This window comes from Aythya ferina (genome assembly GCF_964211825.1).
Source record: "Aythya ferina genome assembly, chromosome: 17".
Taxonomy (NCBI): Eukaryota; Metazoa; Chordata; class Aves; order Anseriformes; family Anatidae; genus Aythya; species Aythya ferina.
The window spans coordinates 5587131-5608045 of NC_140316.1; the positions used below are offsets into that span (position 1 = coordinate 5587131).

Genomic DNA, 20915 nt, shown 5'->3' on the forward strand with positions numbered 1-20915 from the left:
TCCCTTTCCATTTCCTTTTCCTCCTGACGGTTTCTCTGCCTGGCAATTTCCCCACAGCCCCGCATGATCCAGCAGCATTAGTCAGAGGGAAATTCTGCTCCCTTCCTCCCCTGGATGTTTCTTCTGGTTCAATATAAACAACAGAGCGAACTGCGCAACAGTTGGAGCATTTCATTGCAGAAGCATTTGTCCTTTTCAGCCTGGCAAACGCGGCTTTCCCTCCCACACCTGCACCCTGCTCCTTCTCCCCGAGTGGCACGGAAAATGACTGATTACAACCCGTGTGATGGTGTTGGCAATGGGAAGCAATCAGCTAATCAGCAGGAATAAGCAACAAGCCAGGCCAGGGTTGCAGCGCTCCTCGGTTTCTGAGCAGTGGTGCAAAACACTCCTTCAGGGCAGGCACGGGAGGCACACCTGCTTGTCAGCAGAGCTGTGAGATGTGCTCGGGAGAGGATCACAGCACACGACAGCAGGAAACAAAAAGCTGAAGAGATGGAGGAACCCTGAAAGCTGGGGAAACCACTGGGTAAAGCAGCACAGCTCGCTCGCAGCTCTCCGAGCACCCACAGAGATTCTGACGGAGCACACAGGATGCCTGCCCTGCCCTGCCCTGCCACCACGCAGCTCTCCGGGAGGCAGTGCTGCTGCCTGAAGCCCTGATGTTTGCTAAAGCATCCCCAGGACCCGCAGAGAGGCACAGACACAACACCTCTGCCCCACAGAGGACAACAGAGAGCAGAGCTGCCCTGCTGGGATTTACAGCTCCCCGCAGATCCCCGGCACCAGAGCGCACAGAGGCAGGCAGTCGGCTGCACGAGAGAAGAGAAGGTCGGGGCTGCAAAGCAGCAGTGCCTGTGCTAGGTCCACGCTTTAAAGACAGTCACATTGACAGCCCGAGGCTTCCTCGGCTCCAGCCAAAGGACAAAGGCTGGGAACAGGGTTGTTCCCTTCCCTGGCTGCCACCCACAGCTGCACGGCCACCCCGTGCCCCCTGCAGGTCCCTGCACCCCACCAGGCTGCAGCTCAGGATGATGCCATCAGAATAACCACAAGGGGAACAAGGAGATGCTGTCCCACACCTGCTGTCCCCTTCTTCCCCGTCACCTTGCTCCAGCAGGCACTAAGCTTGGATGCACCTCTGTGGCACACATCACCGCTCCTCTGCCCTGCAGCGTGCCTGGAGATTCACACATTGTTAAACGTGGAGATGGGAGAAAATGTCAAGTCACGGAAAATCTAAATCAAACCGTGCTGTCTGTCAGAGAGAATTTAAGGAAAGTTTCTTCCAGCCTTAAGAGTAGTAGGCAGGGACTGCTGAGCATTGCTTCTCCTTCCCAGAGATGCTGACGGCTAGGGAAAAATATGAGGAGTTAGCCTGAGTGCAGTGAGACAGAGCAGAAGGCCCTCTGCCCGAACCTGAGCAGAGATCGTGCTGGGTAGGGGAGCACTCCCCACGCCCTGCCATCACGCAGTGAAGCGAGGTGTGAGGCTCGCAGTCGGGATGCCCGTTTGGAGGCTGCACCAAGCCTGACAGACGCCGACAAGGTCCGGGTGGCTCTGTGGTACCCCGCTGAGCACCCTGCCCGGGGCTGCCAGGGGAGGCACCACCGCAAGGAGGGCAGCTCAGCAGCACGGCCAGATTCCTGCCGACCCCTGAGATGGCCCCGTCTGTTCCCACCTACGTGCAGGCTCGCAGGGGCAGCTGCAACAGACCCCAGAGATATCGCTCTCTCCTGAGCAGACAGAGACCAAGCAGCCAGTCTGTCTGTCTGTCTGTCTGTCTCCCCAGAGCAACCTCACACATCCCTCTGTGCCAAGGCACACCTGGGACGCCCGGCAGCCCTCCCAGTTTGGTTTTGCTCTCAGGCTCTGCCATCCACCCACCCAGGCCACCTCCCTGCAGGCACCGAGGACTTGCTCCCAGCACCCAGCACAACTGCACGAGGCACTCGGTGTCCTGCAGAGAGCAGGGGCTGACCAAGCCGTTCCCGCATCTCCTGCTCTGCCCCCTACAAAGCCCAAAAGAATCTGCCACTGATGAACCAGGATCCCCAAAATTAACAGCTCAGAGCAGAGTGGTGATAAAAACAGCAGTGAGTGGCACAGGGATGAAAACAGAATCAGTAGGAGGGAAGGGAGAAAAACTGCGTGCAGGGAAGCTTTGGCCCTGTCTGGCAGCTGAGCTGCAGGAGGACTCTGCCTCCTCCTTTTACCGTTTCCACCTGCTTCAGGAGAGAGCACCAGTCCTCTTGCTCAACGCATCTCATGCTTTGAAACAGATTGCTTAATTCTTGGCAAATTGGGTTCAGCAACTATCCTTTTCCTGTGGTTACTGCTTCCTCTCTGAGCACACAGCATTTTCTGGAGCCAGCAGAGACCTCGTGCTCCTCAGCCTGCCCGCCCAGGCCCTGTGACTGCCCTCAGCCGTTCCTCCCTTTGGAAGAGCCGTGTCTGCGGCGGACTGGCCATCACGGCAGGGCACGCACCAAGCTCTCCTTCCCTTCTCAACAAAACCTGCATAGTCTCGCTCAGAGGCAGCAGAACGGAGCTTTCTGGGGGAGCAGCTCTCCTCAGTCGGGAAGGACGAAACGCCAGGCCACAGCATGAGCACCGTGGGCAGCAGCAGCGCTCTGTGAGGCTGCAGCAGTGACAACTGCTGGACAAAACGACCCAGAATCAAAGCCACGGAGCATCCAGCACAGCTTCACGGAGGGGATCCTTCCCAACGGGATCTTGTCCCACCGTCTCAAGCCCACCACCAGCTCTCAGCCCACTTGTGGTGGTTTCGTGTGCCAGCTGCTGACTGCAGGAGATGGGCAGCTCTCAACGCCCTGGCGAGTGCCTCCTGCAGCCATGGCCATGCCAAACTGTGCACCAGCACCACACCAAAGCTGCAAGCAGCGATGGGAGGGCAGCCAGGGGAGAGGACCCCAGGGGCAGCAGCCCACAGGGCCCTGAACGTGGCACTGGGCAGCCTGGCTGCTGAACACCAACATGAGAGGCCAGCAGCCCCAGGAGCAAGGGCAGAGCGCGGGGCCGTGCCAGCAGGCAGCGCCCTACCTTAGCACCGCAGCCCCAGAGCCGACAAACCTCGCGCTGCCGGCAGCGCCTGCTACAAAAGCTCCTTTGTTCCTGCCACGCGAGCCCGGCCCAGGCTGCCGCCCGGACACACCGCCTGCATTGTGCCCTCCTGACACGGACGGCTGGCAGGGCTCGGGGGCTGCTCTCTGGCTGCTGCTGGGGCTGGCTCACAGGGGGTGCCGGGGGGCTGAGCCCAGGCAGGCAGCGAGCACCAGCGCTGCAGGGCCTCTGTCAGCAGCAGCACAAGCCTCCCTCGGGGCTCTGCTGACCCGAAGCCCTTGTCACAGGCACGCAGAGCTCCTCTGCCCCCCGGCTGGCCGCACTCACCTGCCACTGCACGGGCAGAGCTGGGGGGTGCTGAGCAGAGGGCACAAAGGGGACGTTTTAAAGCACAACCCCCGCTTGCCCATGCACCTTCAGGTTGCTCCATCACGCACGGGCACGGAGACCTGTCTCAGGCAGGAAGGAGGAAAACAGGACCGTGAGCTGCCATCCCCACAGTGACACTGCAGGATCTGCTTCCAGCCCCTGCTCCCACCCAGTGCAAGAGGGGCAGGAGGGGAGGGGGAAGGCTTTTGCTGGATCCCAAGAAGGGTTAAATTCTCTCTATTCAGCAATGATGGGAGGGAATTTATCTCCAGGCAGGAGCCTTGATACCACCTGGGCTGAAGCCAAGAGAAAAGCAAATTCCTCCAGTGAACTTATCCCCCTCCAGTGCTGCCTACCCAGCCACAGGGAGTTTCCTCTGCAGCCACGCAGCCACAGAGACACAGCACTGTTTTTATTTTCCCAGCCGCAGTCTGCCACAGCCCAGCATCTCTTCGCTGGAGCTGGAGCCAGCAGACAACTAGGCTTAAGGGGAAGCGGCTGGACTCCCCCGCAGGACTGGCGAGCCGGCGCTGCGAGGCTGCTGTTCCTGGAGCACTCGGTCCCTCGCTGCAGGAGGAGCTGCGCTTGGCAGGGCAGCCCCAGCAGCCGGGGTGGAGCTGGCCTCGCCTCGCCGGACACCGGCACGGTCCAAGGACTTCAGGCTCCAACTGTGCAAGAGAAAATCCCGGCTGTCTCAGGGGAGCAGACGTCAGGGCAGGAGGAAGAAGGGCACTTTTCTGTGTCAGGAAGGAGAATCCTGCTGTAGTCTCCACAAGCAGCGGCTGCCTGTGCTCTCCTCAGCTCCCCAGCACCACCTGGGACCTGGTGGTGACCGCTCAGCTGGCTGCCCCCACCCCGTGCTCTGCAGGACGGGGCCAAGCTCTTCACCAGGAGCTGCCCTGATACATGGTATTTCTAGCTGGGCCTCTTCTCCAACTGTCTTTGGACTCTGTGCTGTCATCTCTTCCTTCCAGAATGACAAAACACCCCACAGCCATCCCCAGCTCCCAGCACGCTCGCACCCCGTGCCACAGCCCAGCACCAGCTACATCCCTGCCCCAAGCAGCAGGGCAGCTCGGTGCCAAGCAGCCCAAAATCCTGGCAAATGGGGTGAGATGTCAGGACCTCACAGGGAGAGGTCCTCAGGAGAGGAGGAGCTGGGGGCTGGCGTGCTGTGGGATGTGAGATCCTACCCCCTACACGCCAAGAGCCCTCCGCTGAGCAGGGAGCACCGGGCTCTCCCCAGACACTCAGTCTCCCGTCTGCAATGTTCAAAGAGCGATGGAAGCTGTGGTCGGAGCTCCAAACACCGCTCCACCTCAGAGCAGGAGACGGATGAGGTCACCTCCAGGCTGAAATCACTTCCTTTCTCAAGCTGCTCAGAAAACCGTGCCACAGAACGAAAAGAGTGGGATGGGTGGGGAGGGAAACCCAAATCAGCAGAGCATGTTCCCCATTAAGAGCTCAACACTTCATTAATCTCTGCCTCCCCGTCAGCTGCCACCCGACCCCCCCCAGCTCCCCTCCCTCCTTCCCCTGCAGGAAGGAGCCTGGCAGGGGCCGCTCTGAGTTAAAGCCAGGCATGGCACAAGCTGCGTGGGTCTGTGCCTGAGCCCCAGCTCCCCAAATTCCACCCTGGCAGGGCACGGAGGATTAATCACAGCCTAGTGCTGCCACAAAGCTCAGCCACACTGCTCCACCTCGTGCCCAGCTCCAAATGCTGACCTGCCCTGCAGCAGCCCAACTCCTCGTCCCCATGCACGTGGTCTGAAGTGAGCCGTACTGCTAACGAAGCCATCCGCACCGAGCACAAAGTCCTGCAGACTCTCCAGCACAGCCCCATTCTCCAGTGTCCATGGAGAACACACGGCCAGACTCGATCCCAGAACAGGTCTGTGCTGGGAACCTGGGCAGCGAGCACAGCACAGGCTGATCCCAACTCGTTTTAGAGGAGGTGGCAGACAGGAGCAGCTGAGGATCTACCAGGCTGTAAAACTGCTGCAGGCCTCCAGACAGACAGTGCTGCAGTCAGCTACTGGGACACCACCACGCTGGCCACAGGGACAACAGGATTCTCACTTCACGCCCAGCTCAGGCACCTCAAGGAACCAGGCAGCACGGGGGCATCCTCAGGACAGGAGCCTTGCAACAGCCGCGCTTGGCAGCAGCAAGCAGAGGGACTGTTTGGTGGCATCATTTAGAAACACACTGACCACAGATGGATCAGCATCTCAGCCTTGGAAGCGCTGAGCTTCCCACAGTGCCTCAAGCAGTAACAGCCAGGATACGTCATGGTCACACAGCTCCTTCCTCCAAGGCCATGGTTTTGTCCCCTCACCCCAGAGTTTGCCCTGCAGAGGGAGGCTCTGAGGTTTTGTCAGCCCCTTCCAGAATTCCCCGTCTGCCATTGGGGTGGCAGCCACAACGTGGAAGGGGCCGTTTTGTGAGCAAATACCCACGCTGCAAGCCACGTGCTGTTCGGGCCCAAACCAGCTCCAGCCCATGCATGAAAACGCACAAGACCTTGGTCCTGAACGTGTGCCACAGCAGTGACCGGCCTAAAGCAGCCCTGGGCAGAACTTCTTGCTGCCACAAAGTAATGGAAGCTGCAGTAAGTGCAAATGAGAGAGACGCAAAGGGCACGGTATGTCGTGTGCACAGCTGTGGATCACGTGGCACTTATTTCTCAGATTTCCTACAAGCAGATAAAAAGCTGGCACTCAGGACCATTTGCTGGTGTCTCTAGCTCACACAACGTCCCTGGAGCTGAACAGCCAGAGAAGTACAGCATGACTGCTTCTTCCTTTGTTCCATAAACTTCTTCCAGAGCCCAACCCTGGATACCAACCAGCCAAGAAGATGCTGAAAGCTAGAGCTTTCTCCCTTGGGGGCTTCAGCCCTTCTAGAAGCAGTGGGCACCAGAGAAAGAAAACTCTTAAATTCTGGCTCCAGGCACAGAGAGCTGGGCTGTACACGTGGTCTTCTTCAGCACAGACTAGCAATGAGTACAGTATGGGATGGGCACGTTTTGGTGCAGGAAGCAGCAAGATGCTCCCACCTGGCTGCATTCCCACCAGTTTCTTCCTGCCAGTTCTAGCCTCACATCTGTAACTTGGTAAGATGCCAGCAGAAGTCATCAACATAGTGAGGACCTGGTGGGGAAGCAAATATCCAACAGCCGGGTCACCTCGCTGGGAAGATGAGCAGTTGCAGCCCTCCTACACAGCAGTGCCTGCTGGCTCCCATCAGGAGAGCTCCAGCAGCAGTGAGCCGAGTGTGCTTCACATCCCACTGCCCGGAGGAGCACCAATGCAAGGCAGAAACATGCCTGAAGTCAAACATTTGGGCTAAGGGCACTCCTGAGGCTCAAAGGAAGCTTCAGTTGCCGTGTGACTGACTCAGCCGCAGAGGAATGGAGCCACTCTTCCACCAAAGCAGCTGCTGTATATCCCTAAAAATCACAGCCTCCAGAGAGAGGCTCAGAGGTATCACGTCCCGGGCTTCAGTTCTGCCACCTCTGAAGCAGCTGTGAGAACCCACGTGGCACCTGCCCTGGCTGGACCAGGGATCCTGCCGAGCCATCAAGGATCCTGGGCTCAGAGGCACCCGGGAAGGGCTGTGCTTTCACCCTGCACCCAGCCACCCTGGAGAGCTCTCCAGGCACTCACACCAGCGCTGGTTGCAGAGACCTCCTGCTTCCTGTAAGCTTCCCACTTCTCCAGTACTCAGATGCTCCTTGTGTGCAGGACCAGGCAGTCATTTTATCCTCCAAGCAGTTGTACATGAATAACTCCGCAAGTGAGAGCAGGCATACACTAAATTCAGATTCAGAAATTTCATACACGTTTGTTTTGGTGGGATTTTGGGGGGACACTCACTCAACATACAGGTAAACGCCATCCAGACTGAAAGCAAAGGCTTTGCTCAGTGCAGCCTAATAAGAACCCGACTGTGCCATGCCTGAGGAACTCACGGATAAGAGGCTAACATACAAATACACACCCTGTACTTTCCAAACCTAAGCTCATGGACGGTTGAACATTCTGGGCAGCAAGATCTGAGGCTAGGAAAGGGATGCTGTGAACCATTAGTCTATTAAGATCAACAGAAAGTAAGCTAATTCCAGAAAAATCTCGCTTCCCAGGCAAACCAGGCTTCCTCTCTGTGAAGGAATTCCACAGGCTCGAGGACATCAGTGCCCTGGCAGAGCTAGAGATGACGAAGGTTGTATTTTCCTTTTCCAGTAATACTTAGATTTAACTATACAAACTGTTCCCTTTGGAGCAGATCCTATTTCACTGTTTACACACAGCCTTAGAACTGGATTTTAAAGGTGAAAGCGCCTACTCCCAAGCTGCAGGGAGCCCGCTCAGTACAGATGTTCCTGCTACAGCAAACAGCTGCTTCGCTGCACTTCTCTCAGACTCTTTGCCCAGCCACCCCTGATGTCATTTCCTTATCCAGGAAGAGCAGGGCACAGGAGGAGTTCAACCAGGCAAAAATGTCAATTATCAATACTGCAAAAGGTAAGAGGAGATCTGCAATAGAAAAGCTTACAAGTGTTTTACCTGCTGTGACAAGTCAGGTGAAGCAGGAACAGGCACAGGGGATGCAGAAGCTCTCAGCCTCAGGGCAAAGCACTGCCGAGCTCTGCAGCCCAGAATTTATCATCTGGAGAGCGGATTGCGACCAGCTACGTGCTCCTGGGGAGCACAGCCCCATGAAGAGGGTCCTGAGCCAGAGCACAAAGGCCATTCCAGCCCCGAATGGCTTGCAGTCTCAAGCACACAAGAAAACTAACGGGTTATCCCATCAGAAACACACAAAATAACTACACTTCCCTCCTCCAGCTGTATGGAATTGTGCACATGTGGGGTGGGGATAGGGGGATTGATCCCTTCAGAGCCATTTTCCAAGAGCCAGGGCTCTTACTATTTTTTTTTCAGGCGGAGATGAAAGGGCCATTCAGAGCAGCCTGGAGCCCGCCTCCTGCAGTATTTTCCTAGTTATTTTCCTCCACCAAGCCCTTTCCTGGATTTAATCCGGGGACCACAGCGCATGAAAGGCAACTGTAAGCCTGGCACCAGGTGTGTAAACTCCTCAGCAGCAGCTTGCTCATGGGAGACGGCGAGAGCTCCTGCTACACAGCAGCTGAGATCAGCTGCAGCAGTGGGGGGAGAGCAGCAGCAGACAGCTCACCGAGGCCAAGCCTGTAAAACTCCGGGGGTCCCTCACCCCTCTCAGTTTCAAAGGACTTGTGCACTTTCATCCACGTTCACAGAAAGCTGGCCATAGATTTGTATTTTATTGCAAATTCCCCCAAAGATTTGCCTTTAAAATAACTCTATTTGACAGTGGCCTTTGTGGAAAAGCTGCTGTTTCATCCTATTGTCTTTCATCTCTACGTCAGCGCAGACCGGAGGAACACGTCAGCCCCTGGTTGATCCCAAATACGCCTACAGAGGCACCACGAGTGGGATCGCAGCGCCGGGCTGTGGCCCAGGACAGGGTTTCACAGACAGCACCGCCACACGGCCACCAAGCAGCCCTGGCGCTGTGCCACAAGGCCCAGCCCTGGGAACAAGAACATCAGAGCTGCTCTTATGGTCTTCCCCCAGAGGCAGGGGGTTACAACCCAACCCGGCCATTCTGGCAGATTTCAGCAGAGGTAACTCAGTATAAAACAACACGGCCAGAGCAGGAAACACAGTTTGACCAGGACAGACCTGGAATACTGGGATTTTTCCAAGAAAATCTCAGGAATGGTATTTTCTACCAGATTTAAAGGCATTTTTCCTCTCTCATCATCAAAAAACACAGCCTTAGGGACAAACCTTAGCACAGAACTGGACTGGAGGAGACAGAGAGCTAAGCCCTAAACCTTGCAGAGGGTCATTAAAGGAAACACAGCCTGAAACACACTGCTCCACTCCTCCTCTAACTCTTTCCACCTTAAGGTAACAGTTTCTTCCCCCAAAATTGAGTGAAAAAGCAATCAAAAAAGGTTGGCACCCCAAATTGAATAACTAATGTCACTCTATCAGTGATACAACCCAATCGCACAGAATAATCAGGGTTCTCGATAGCATCTGTTCTTTCCAGATAACATTACTGTGGCTATTTCAGTCCTGACTGCCACTCTAATTTGCAGTTTATCCAACCAGAGCCATCAATATAATCTGCACTTGCCCTGCAGCAGAACTGTTAGCAGTGACTCACTGATACAGTCCTGATCTGAAGGAACAGCTCATTGTGAAATCCTCACTCCTGCGGATTTTTATTTTTTTAATGGACTGTTGATTTCATTTTTTTGCTGGGCTTCACCTGAAAATAACCAGAATGGTAAAGTACAGGAGGTGGAAGATGGGGGACATTAATGGAACGGGCACTGGAAGAGCAGAGTTCATGGAAATGTCACCTTTGAAGTGATTACAATGGATTTCTGGAAGCCAGAGAAGTGAAACTGGACTAAAGAAGTTATTAGAGGAGACAAAGTCATTTGACTGTAAACGCTGCGGTTGTTGGACACACAAAGCGCAGCAATACCCAACGTTAGAAAGAACTTTGAGGCAATGAAGAGGAAAAATTGCATTTGCTAAATTGTGCTTTCCTATGAGGCAACCCAAAAGCAATGGAAACAGCCACATGGGTGAGAAGGAAGAGTGGGGCAAGACCAGCAACGCTCAGCTCAGGCAGTAAGCTCAGAGCCACAGCTCGCCCCGTGCAACACAAGCACAAGGGAAAGCCATAGCAGGCCAAGAGCTAAAGTCACTCACGGCCTTTCAATGGCCATGAACAGCTCTTGGGACCTGCAGCACAGCACAAAGTCAAAGCTCTGTATTTGTCAGATTCCAGGGCTAAACATCTCCAAGCAAATCCCAGAAGCAACGCTACATGCCCAGCAGGGAGGGATTGCCTTGGGCTCCCAGCCCAGGTTCAACTCCCTAGGCCAAACAGAGGTCTCCTGAGATTTATTTCCTGGAACTGGTTCTCGAGGCGTGTTTTGTGGTGGGATCTCCTCCTGTTGTCCCTTACATGCTCTCAGACTACACAAAGTCAAGCAAATCCCACAGTCTTGGGAGATAAGAGAAAACCAAAATCTGTAACAAGAGCATTCCTGACCTATGCACAGGGTAATGCCCCCTCACCTGCTCGTCTCTGGAACGGACTGTTCCCACTGTGCATGACCAAATTCAGGGCCCAGCTTTAAGAAATGGTGATGGCACTCTTCCCTGATGTAATTTTGCTCTAAGTGGGGAAATATTTTTCTTTTCAGGCTCATTTACAAACCACTGCCTCAGGAATACAACCTCGGGAATACAAAGCGAGACCTGCTTTCTCCACAAGAGGAAACGCATGCTGGCCTATTCTCTGCACAAAGGAACATCCACGAGCTTTGCAGAGAAAAATAAGATGGTTCAGGAAGCTTTCAGACCAACCAGTCCCATGAGATCCCTCATTAGCAACCCCATGCACACTGCACTGCTGCTACACGAAGAACAACTCCACCAGCACCAGCACTTGTTTACCAAGAGAACAATTCTGCTATTGACCGACACCTGCCCATGACACTATGACCACGGGAGGAGCAGGAAGATGTTCAGATCACATCGGCCATTCAAAGTAGGCAGCAAAACGCCTGGCACTGCCTGGAGCCTTCCAGCAGCTGCTGAGGACTGGCCCTACCAGCTCAAACAGAAAGGCTTTCACTGACGTTAACGAGAGCTGCTGAAAATAATGCCACCACACAGCTAGGAGATGGCAGGCAGCCTTTCTGTTCGAGGACCAGCAGCCCAAACAGAGCAGGCACTGAGGAAGAGGAACCCTGAGCTCCATCCAGTTGGTTTTGGTTTATTTAAACTCCTCTGAAGTCGAATGCTGTGAAGCTAGCATCAGCTGAGCGTGGCGGGGCAGGCCAGATAAAGCAAGTGACAAGGACACGCTCCTGCTCACAGCAAAGTCAAAAACCTGTCCTGTTCATAGGAATGATGTTTCTGAGGATCCCAAACAGGTCAGTGTGCCAGTGCTGGGGTGCACACGGAAGACATACCTCTGACTTTCTCACCTCTGTGGGCCTGGTGTGAGCTTCTGAAGCATCAGGCTTCTGGCAGACTAGAGCAGATCCAGAGCATTCGGCTGCTCGGTGGACCTGGAGTCCTTCCCAAGCATGTGCCTGGATTAACTGCCCAGAAGAAGCACCAAGTCCTGTTAAATAACTGTCCTCTCTAATACCCGCTTCCCTCATAAACATGTGCTCTGCCAAGGGCTCCTTTCAAGGGAAGAAGAGCTCTTGAAAGTAAGCAGACAACAACACCGGTATTAACCTCAGGAGCGAGGCATGAGCAGCTCCCCTTCTGCGTGCTGCAGCCAAGGGAGGCAGAGCACTGCTCCAGCCACGTCGCTGAAACCACCTAGGCAGTGTCAGGACTGTAAGTGCAGCCTCTCAGAGACAAGAGAGCATCTCAGCATCTCTTTCTGCCGTGATGACACTCTCCTGCTCCCCTCTCAGCGCTGTACAGTCACAGAGCAGGACTTTTCTACGGGCCAGCTGTATCACTCCATTTAACCCCCTCAGCCTTGGCTCAGCCCGCTCCCCAGAAAGCAGAACGAACACCAGCTCCCCAAAGCCTGGGTTCTTTTTCTTCTCTTACTGCCTGACCAGCTGGCACCAGCTCCTCTGAGCAGCATGAAGCTCTGAGAATTTATAGGGTCCTAAAAGCCTGAAACCTCTCTGACATTTTTTATGGCAGGCCTTGAGCAGAGAGAACTTACTGTTGGTCCACATGGACATTTCCAACACCGTCCATCTGCATTTCCAACACTTCACACCACTTAACTCCCAATGCAGAGACTCAGGAGAGCTCTAAACTACACAGAAAACACAACCGGGGGACAACGTGGGTAGGACAGGCAGACAGCAGCTGCCCAGCTTTGTGAGTCATATTTCACCTGGACATATACTTTATGTAGTATGTAATTTATTTAGAAATAAAAGCGGATGGCAGGCTGCAGGCTTTAAAGAGACTTCACGTGTGCGTGTATCACGGCAAGAATGAGCTCAGCACAGCAGGCAGGATTAGAACAGTTCCCACACTGAGGGAAGAGCCAGGAGACATTACAGAATGCGTGGAAAAAAAAAAAAAAAAGAAGTGAAGTGACTCGTCTGGGAAGCGATCTTAAAAATAATTGTAACACAAACTGAAGCATTAAAAGGCCTGGTCTGCTCTCATGTGTGCTCACACAGCTCTGAGCATCAGGGGTCTGCAAGGCAAAATGAAACAGTGACCAGAGCACAGCCCATGTCTGCACTGCCAGGGGCTTCACCTCACCAAAAGCAGAAGGCAGATGTTGAGCCCTTGGAGCCTCTTTTCCCACAGGCGGAGGGGATCTTTTCTTCCCCTCCCTTGCTTCTGCACAGAGAACGTCCAGAGGTCAGCGGGACGGGCTCGCTCCCCGTGGCCGCTCTCCAGGAGCTAGCACTCAGCAGCCCGCGGTTTATTTGCTCAGCCTGCATTCCCAGCTCCTGCTTCCCCGGGGCCAGGAGTCATTCTGGGAGAACGGCACCAGCTGCCCTGGGTGGGGTGAGGAGGAGACAGGCCATCCCCGCTCCGTGCACACACCCTGGACACTCTTGATAACATGCTTCAAAACAGACGGGGCACTCCCAAAGTTCCCAGGGAGAGCAAAGAGCTGAGATGAACAACGCTGGCAAGCGCAGGACCTCGGCTCTCCTGCTCCGAGCACCCCACAGGGCCGCAGCAGTGGCAGCAGGGACGGGTCAGCCACCACCCTGCTCCCACCTCCCCACCAGCTAACTTCAGCGAGCACTCCAGTCCTGCCGCAGGCTCTCGGTGCTGTCAGCAAGCCCAGCTGTGCGGAGAAGCAGCACAAGATGCGAGAGAAAAGCTGGAGGTAGAGCTTGTAGCAGGGGCTGCCCACCTCTGCCTGGCTCCCAGCTCCCCTGCTGCCTGGCTGCCCCCTCCATCTCCCGAGTACGCACGGCAGCAGGAGATCCTCCGGCACACCCGGCTTGTGCAGTCCTTGCCCTGAGCCTCCTCAGCCCTTGCTGGCACAGCACCGGGCGGATGCAAGCTGAAGACTGCCCAGCTGCACCCAGCGAGGTTTCTGCCATCTCAAGCATCCCTGCGTTGTGCTGTCCTGCACGGCATAGCTGCACCTCTCTTCCAGACATTAACTTCAGCTTTAACTTCTACCCCCTCTCATTTTTTTTTTTAATTTTTTTTTTTTTTGATTTCAGGAGCAGACAGTTGTACTAAAGCTAAACAATCCTCCTCCCACTCTTGGCATCACACCCTTGCAGATGCTTGCGCAGGGTTTCACTTCCTCTTGGCCAACACTTGGCCAAGCTTTGCTCATCAGCAAGCCGGGCCCGGCAGCCCTCCGGTGCTCTCCTCCCAGCACGCAGCCGCTGTGGCAGCGCTCGGGGTGACACACGTAGGTAGGGACCGGGAGTGACAGGCCGAGGGAAGGCACTGCAGTCTGCAGCTGAGCGTCAGCAAGCTGTAAGATTCCGATTAATGAGCTGGAAATACACTCCTAGAAGACGGGGAATTAAGAATGCTAATCTAGTCAGGCCTCAAAACATAAAGGGCTCTTACTAGAATTGGGAGCAGCAGAAGATGTCCTTGGCTTTCTGCGGTCCAGCCGCTCTGGGTAGCGTCACACAAACAAGTCCTTCCCCCCAGCACACCCAGTGCCACCTTCCACTGCTCATTTTAAATGATTTTTCTGGGCTAGCAAGTCACGGATGACCAGCAGCACACACGCTGATGAGGAGCACATGTTCTGGGATGCGATCCCAGCCTTTCTGATACACCACACACAAATCCAGCTCCTGAACATCCCTGTGGGAACAAGATGACTGCAAATCTCTTCACTGCTCCAGGGACGATTCTTTGGGACAAAAGGAATGCGTAACAGCCGACAAACATTTTTCCTGTGCTTCGAGGCTAACCACACTGTAGACATACACACAGAGACAAAATCCAGCCCATGTGGAATTATTCCAGTATGCTGTGAAACAACTTGCATATGCCTCACAAAAATCTGAAGTCACACAATGTATTAGAGACGTCGCATATTTCCTTCAGAAGTAACCGAGGGTTGCTCTGGGAGATTTCACTGTCCCGAGGAAATCTCTGCCTGGGGCAGAAAGGGTACAAAGACCTAATGCTGGTCAGGCAAGAACTCTGTGTGGGTGAGCAAAGAAGGTGCCCTCCAGTTCGTACTCTGTTATCCAGAAAAAAAGTAGCACAGCAGTCACCTGAACTGGAAGAGCAATGAGAGAAACCCTCCTGGCTTAGTTAGCAGATACCTCAGCAAGAAGTGCTTGAAATGTTAAAGATGGAGCCAAGCTCTCCAGGCAGGGACTCAGCACACGTGGCTGTCTGACAGCAGCAGCAGAGCGACAGCAGCCACCGCTACGGCAGTGGGGTGACGCAGGACTGCTGGGGAAACCCCTCGGACTGAGTATTTAAAACTAATTCAGCAGAGCTCTAACGCAGCAGGAACCCAACCTGGCACAGTGAGCGACCAGCTGGCTGAGCACAGAATCCTCCCCGGGTTCCCAAGATGTCCGTGTCACTGGGCACGTAACGAACAGCAACTCAGGCCGAGACAGGGCAGCTGCACGGGCTCCAGCAGACGGCAGACTCAGGCTGTTCCCCTCCAGCCTTGCTTCCCCTCGGATCTTGCAGCAAAGCACCCTCTGCTCGAAGGGCAGGACAGGGCAGTGACAACAGCCTTGCATCTATTTCCTGCCGGGACAGTCCTGCAGAGGATAGCACTGGTGTGCAGTTGGTATTACTCCTGAGAGCATTAGGAGGTTGGATGAGACTTCTTGACTTTGAAGACTAAAAGCATGCAGGGACTGGGTTTCTCCTTCACTTAGGCAGCAGCAACGCTTTCACCTCTACCTATGGACTGCCTTTCATAAGGCCCCAGCAGGCTGCAACCCAGCAGCTGAGCACCAGTGTCACAAGCATCTCTTGGGGTTAAACGAACTGCTACCTCGTTAGCATCAGCGAGGATCAGACCACAACAACTGCCACACATTGGGCTAACGAGCCCAAAACGGCCCTGCCCAATTCACGTAAGGGCAGAACAATTTTGGACACACACGTAAGTAGCCAAGCAGTTCGCGGAAATTCAAGGGACAAAAATCCCCGTGCAGGAAACATTTACTTCTCCTTTTCATGAACTGCAGATTGCTACTCGCGCTGAGAAGGCCGGGGCCGGACCCCTCCCCAGCCCTGTACTGATGCCCGTTTCATCCATTTGGAGCATAAATAATTGAAGAGAGAACAGCAGCAGCAGGAGGCAGGCTGTGCCCAGCTCTCCAGCAGCCCTGTTTCACCATGCAGCCCATGTCCTGACCTGCTTTTACAGCCCTTTTCTAAGGGCAGGCAGAAAAAAAAAAGGGGAAAAAAAAAAAAAAAAAAGAAGTTGAAGTGCCCAGGATGGACTTCCCTCCAGAGCCCAGAATAGCCCATCTGTGTGACGCAGGGGCCTCCTGCAGCAGGCCTGCTTAGCCAGATGCCCAGCAGGACAAGTAGGGCTGAATCTCTTGACCTGCTGCAGTCCCACCCAGCTCCTGACACACTGCGCTGAGCACCGAGCCCTTGCCCAGTGCAGAGGGCAAGGGACCAAGCTTGCCTTTTGAAATGGGCCAAAAACAATGAATGAAACACACCAGGCTTCTCACAGAGAAGTAAAAGTTTCCACCCCTATGCTACGTCTGGCCAAGATACACTGGGCCAGCAGAACCACAAGCAGAGATGTGCTGCTTTAAGGCCTTTTCCAGTGTTTAGCTCTAGATGCTGTGACTAATTTGCTACTCCCTTTCTGGCAGGCACATATTGGTGGCCAGGATGCAAGACCACTATTGAAAAACACAGGTTGGAAGAAGCATTAACATGGAGAGTCACAGTGAAGCAGCCTCACCCAGAGCCATCAATGACACAGTGAGAGACGATCCAGCTGTGGGGAAACGGCCATGTGCCAGATGCAAACATCATTTTGCTTTCTCCTAGAGAAAAAACCCTCACCACAACCACCCCATCTGAACCGATACAGATCATGACTGACTTGTGCACAGGAACACAGATCCCTGTTACCATTCCCAATGACTCAAAGAATCACAACTACAAAATCATAGGGTTAACCTGGAGAAAATTAAAAAAGCCTGTAGAACTGTTTCTCTTCCAGGTTCTGTTTTCTGTACAAGCTCAGGCACAAGAAAGCAGAGCTTGCCCCACATCACAAGACTACGATAAGAGTTATTTTAAGGAAAATACTGAGGTGAAAGATAACAATGCTGCAGCCATGTAACACAGGTATGAACCCTCCATGCTGCTCCAGCCCAGAGTTGGAGGCCAAGACCTGCCCAGCAGCAAGCTGCTGCACATGGGAACTGATCCTCGCGCAGAACATTTCATCAGGTATTGCACAAAATTCAGCTAATCTATTTTCGTCTCATACACGTACACAGAAACTGAAGTCACGCTAAGGTCATCCTCAACTAGTTCAAGACACAGGAGTCACCACTCCTCCCTCCTCCTAATCTGCTCTTTGTCATGAGCAGCCACCTGCACCTGCAGCGTGTCATGGGCGGCATCTAGAAGTATCTCTGGTACCTCTGCACTACACGGAGGGGGGTTACACAGTTCTTGTAAGCCCACCTGAGGTTTTCTCTCCATAAACACAGTAGAAAAAAGGAGAAGGCGACAGCTCATATTAGCAGGGATTGGGGGATTTCCATCAGCCAAAGGTATCTGGTAGGCAAGACTAGGGTGAAGGTTGACCTTAAATTGATGCTCCGTATTGGCACATTCACCATTTTAGATGAGACATCTCTGCTTTTGTAATATATCTACACCACTCCAGTAACAATGGAAATCACTGATTTTTTCTTTTTCTTTTTTCTTTTTTTTTTTTTTTTTCCCTAAGAAGAAAGCAAAGGAGTTATGCATTTTGAAGACATAAAACCCAGAATCTCAAAAAGAGAGACAAATGCAACAAATTCAGGAGTTCTCAACACCCAGGCCATTCCTTAGCCAAACAACCTTTTGCACAGCATCCTCTTTATACACTGTACCCCTACGTATATTTTTACTGACAAGCAGATCACTTCAACATACGCTTAAGAAGAGAAAAAGACCAAGCTGAATGCAGAAGGCACAGCCCTGTAATTTCAAACCCACTGAAAGAACTGGATCCACCAGGTAGTCTCTGCTCCCACACCCAAACAGCTTTGCAAGTTGATGGGGTGGAGAGATCAACTTGGGAAGGAGAGGTTCCCATCCTCCTGATTTAAACAGAAACAATGACTTCAAAGAACTTTAGAGACACGGGCCTGAGTGAGCAGGAGCCAGCTCCAGAGACACGGCAAGGTAACACCCCAAACAAACACACGCCAACAACAAGAGCTAGGAGGCACGTTCTGCAGGAGCGTGCCAAGAGACTCCAGTTTAACTGGGTATTTAGAAGGTTTCACCTGTACTCCTCCCACAGAGATACCCTGGGCTTGGGCAGGGTGTCCTCAAGCTGCACTGCCCTGTTTGGTTCACAAGTCAATACAGTCTTGCGACAAATTGCTAGGTTTCCCTTACCCATGGCCTACTCTTATGCATATGGGTTATTAGCCACTGCCTCATCTGCCTACCCAGCTTCACCACGAGAGGCTTTCCCTCTTAGAAAGCTCTCCAAGAGTCCGTGAGTTCCTAGGAGAGAAACCATCCCGATCGGACAGGTGCTGAACCGAGGCTGATTGGTGACACCAAGCTCCTTGCTGTAGAGCTTTGGACCAGAGACTGATTTCTCCTAGTCCAGGGTCCCAAAGCAGGGTCCTTCCCCTTGGAACGTGGGTGCTCTGCGCACGGACAAACCTCCCCTGCCTTCAGTGGCACACGAGTTCAGAGCCAAAAACACTTTGAAAATCAAAGGTGAAGAACCTGAGAAAACCAGAAAACAGGGACAATCCACTGTTATTTTCTATTCGTAAGTGGTAGCCACGAGGAGCCAAACCCACAAATCAGAGTCCCTTGGACCCAGACAATGCATCAGCCCTGACTATTATCTGAGGGAAGATGAACGCACATTCTTTGACACCACACTGTTCCTGTTTTTTTTTGACTCAGCAACTCATTAACATTATTACTTTATTGACAGCTACCCTGCTTACATGCAACCTATTGTACTGCCGTCTCCTTAGCTTCTATAACATTTTTTTTTTAAAATGGTTCAGGCAAGAATTGCAGCTTCAGTAAACCCTTTAAAATTGGTACTTGCTGCCAGATGCAAGAGGATTGGAAAAAGGTGGCACAGGAAGAAAATCCCTGCTCTTGAAGGATGCTAAATAAGGCTATCATTTGTGGTTTAGTACGTTCACTCTCGTTTCAGCAGATTGCTTTGTATTCACAGCTTGGTTTCCCTCCACCATCCGCAAGTAATACAGCTGGCACAAATTCATAATTCACCATGCGCTGTCACCAGGACCTGCTCTACACTCAGCAGAAAACACAGGGACACACGCACACACCTCCGGACTTGAGGAAAGACCAATTCTGTGCCAGAAGAGCCTATGCTATCCTGCAAACACACACACTTTTGGGTATAGTCTCCAGCCCACTCTTGCCTATAAAGCGTGACAAAAGCCTTTAGGAATTACGATAACATCTACACCAAAGTACTCTGGTATCTACTGCACTTCTTACTCTGGGGATCAAGCAGAACGGAGCCCTATATATAACCTGCTTCCCTCTTTGTTTAAGGACAAATAAGCTAAAGAGCAGCGTGATTTTTGGGTCACAAATCTCCTCTTCAGTTCCCAGCTTACCCTGATTTTTCTGTAATTTCAGAACACAGCCTGCATTGTTCCCCTCCAAAATAAAAAAAATGTGGAATAACAGCAATATACTAACAAATAGCTACAAGATGCTAGCAAAGCTCCAGTAGCTTGAGAAAAACATGCCTGATAAGACCCCATTATCCCATTACCGCTAGATTTACTTTGTTCCTCTCACCACTGCAATCAGCAGCTCACAAAACCACACACGTGTCTTTTCACAGACAAGCGCCCCAGCCTGCGCTACAGGGAAACACCATTTCTTGCAGCGCCTGGGTGAACGCCTAAGCTGCTACAAAATCAGTCTGCTTCTTTGTGCTCCAGAAAGGCTGTGCAGTACCACTGCCTCGGCAGGTAAGGTCTTTGCTTCATGAGGAATTACAGCCCCAGACAGAAATAAAGCAGACCCCAAAACAAGTGCAAGCCAGGCTGGGAATGGGTGGATTTCTTCCTGCTGCATAGCCCCACTGCACTGCCCTGCTGTGTCAAGCATCGCCTCCATCCTTACCTTTGTGAGGCACAAAAGCTTTTCCAAGCTCATTTACAGCAGATGCTGCCTACAGTCATGATGACGGGTGCTAAGGAGCACACGGTACTCTGCTGCTTACCCCTTACACAGACATTCAAGCCCAGCAGAGAACAATTCTCCCTGTGAAACACCCTAAACCCCTCCAAATACAAAACGATGAACCAAAAAACAACCAATGTCATCTGATTGCATCACCCCCTCTATCTCTCGGGGACTTGGAGACATGCCTGCAAAGCAAAGCAGATGTTCCCTAACGCCCAGCAAGGAGGTGATGTGCTGCGCCAGCGAGGAGCGGCGCGACTGGGTCAGTGCCTGCGCATCTGTGCTGCGGAGGGGACAGGGAGCGATGGGCGACGTGAGCCTCATGCTGAGGAGCCTCCTCCAGCCCCTGCGCTGCCTTTCTGCATCCGAACCTCCTGGGCGCACCCAAAGGAGAGAAAGGGAAAAAAGGAGACACCATCCAAAGCAGGGGAGGGGGATGAAGCAAAGCAAAGGCGCGTTCCCCGGATGGACCCAGCTCACCTACCTGCTTCTCCTCTGCGGGGCGCATCGATGCGAGCGGGGCAGGCGAGGGCGGGATGCCCGGCAGCGGGGAGAGAAAAGAAGAGAGAAGGGGCCGTGAGGTGAGGGATGGCTTCGTGTGTCCCCCCCCCTCCGGCCCCGGCGCCTCACCTGGGTTGAGCAGCTTGCTCTTGTAGCGCATGCCGGTGCTCATGGTGCCGGGAGCGCCACCAGCGCGGGGCTGCCGCGGATGGGGCCGGCACAGCCCGGCTCGGCTCGGCACGGCCCCGCCCCGGGTGAACGCCCCGCGCCCGGCCCCCCCGGGAACGGTGCCGGCTCCCGGGCACCGGGGAAGAGGAGAAAAGCAGCGAGAGGAGCTGCTGGGGGCGGAGGGGAGGCGGCGCCGCAGCCCAGGGCCGGGGGAAGTCCTGGCTCCCGCCGCGAACCTCCCGGAGCGCAGCCGGGGCGATGCGCACAAGATGCACAACGCGCGGCCCCTCTCTGCTGAGCCCGTGTAAGAATAAGGCTGGGAGTTATTTTAGGTGAAAGCTGTCGGTACAGCTTTAA

At 53.7% G+C, this 20915-nt stretch overlaps 1 protein-coding gene across 3 annotated transcripts in view; it reads right to left on the bottom strand.

Moving 5' to 3' along the window:
* The window catches only part of SEPTIN5 (septin 5), a 47580-nt gene extending 26969 nt beyond the window's left edge, over window positions 1-20611 (bottom strand). The window contains exon 1 of one of the 3 annotated variants that reach the window (XM_084539002.1): window positions 20520-20611. Coding sequence is in view for 2 of the 3 variants with exons in the window: in XM_084539000.1 (XP_084395126.1) it covers window positions 19827-19859 (33 nt within the window). In the remaining variant the exon portion in view is untranslated. Of the gene's footprint in view, window positions 1-19826; window positions 19902-20373; window positions 20471-20519 lie in introns of those variants that run through there. The other 2 variants (XM_084539001.1, XM_084539000.1) reach the window with 2 other exon arrangements.
* Between the last annotated feature and the right edge of the window lie 304 nt (window positions 20612-20915).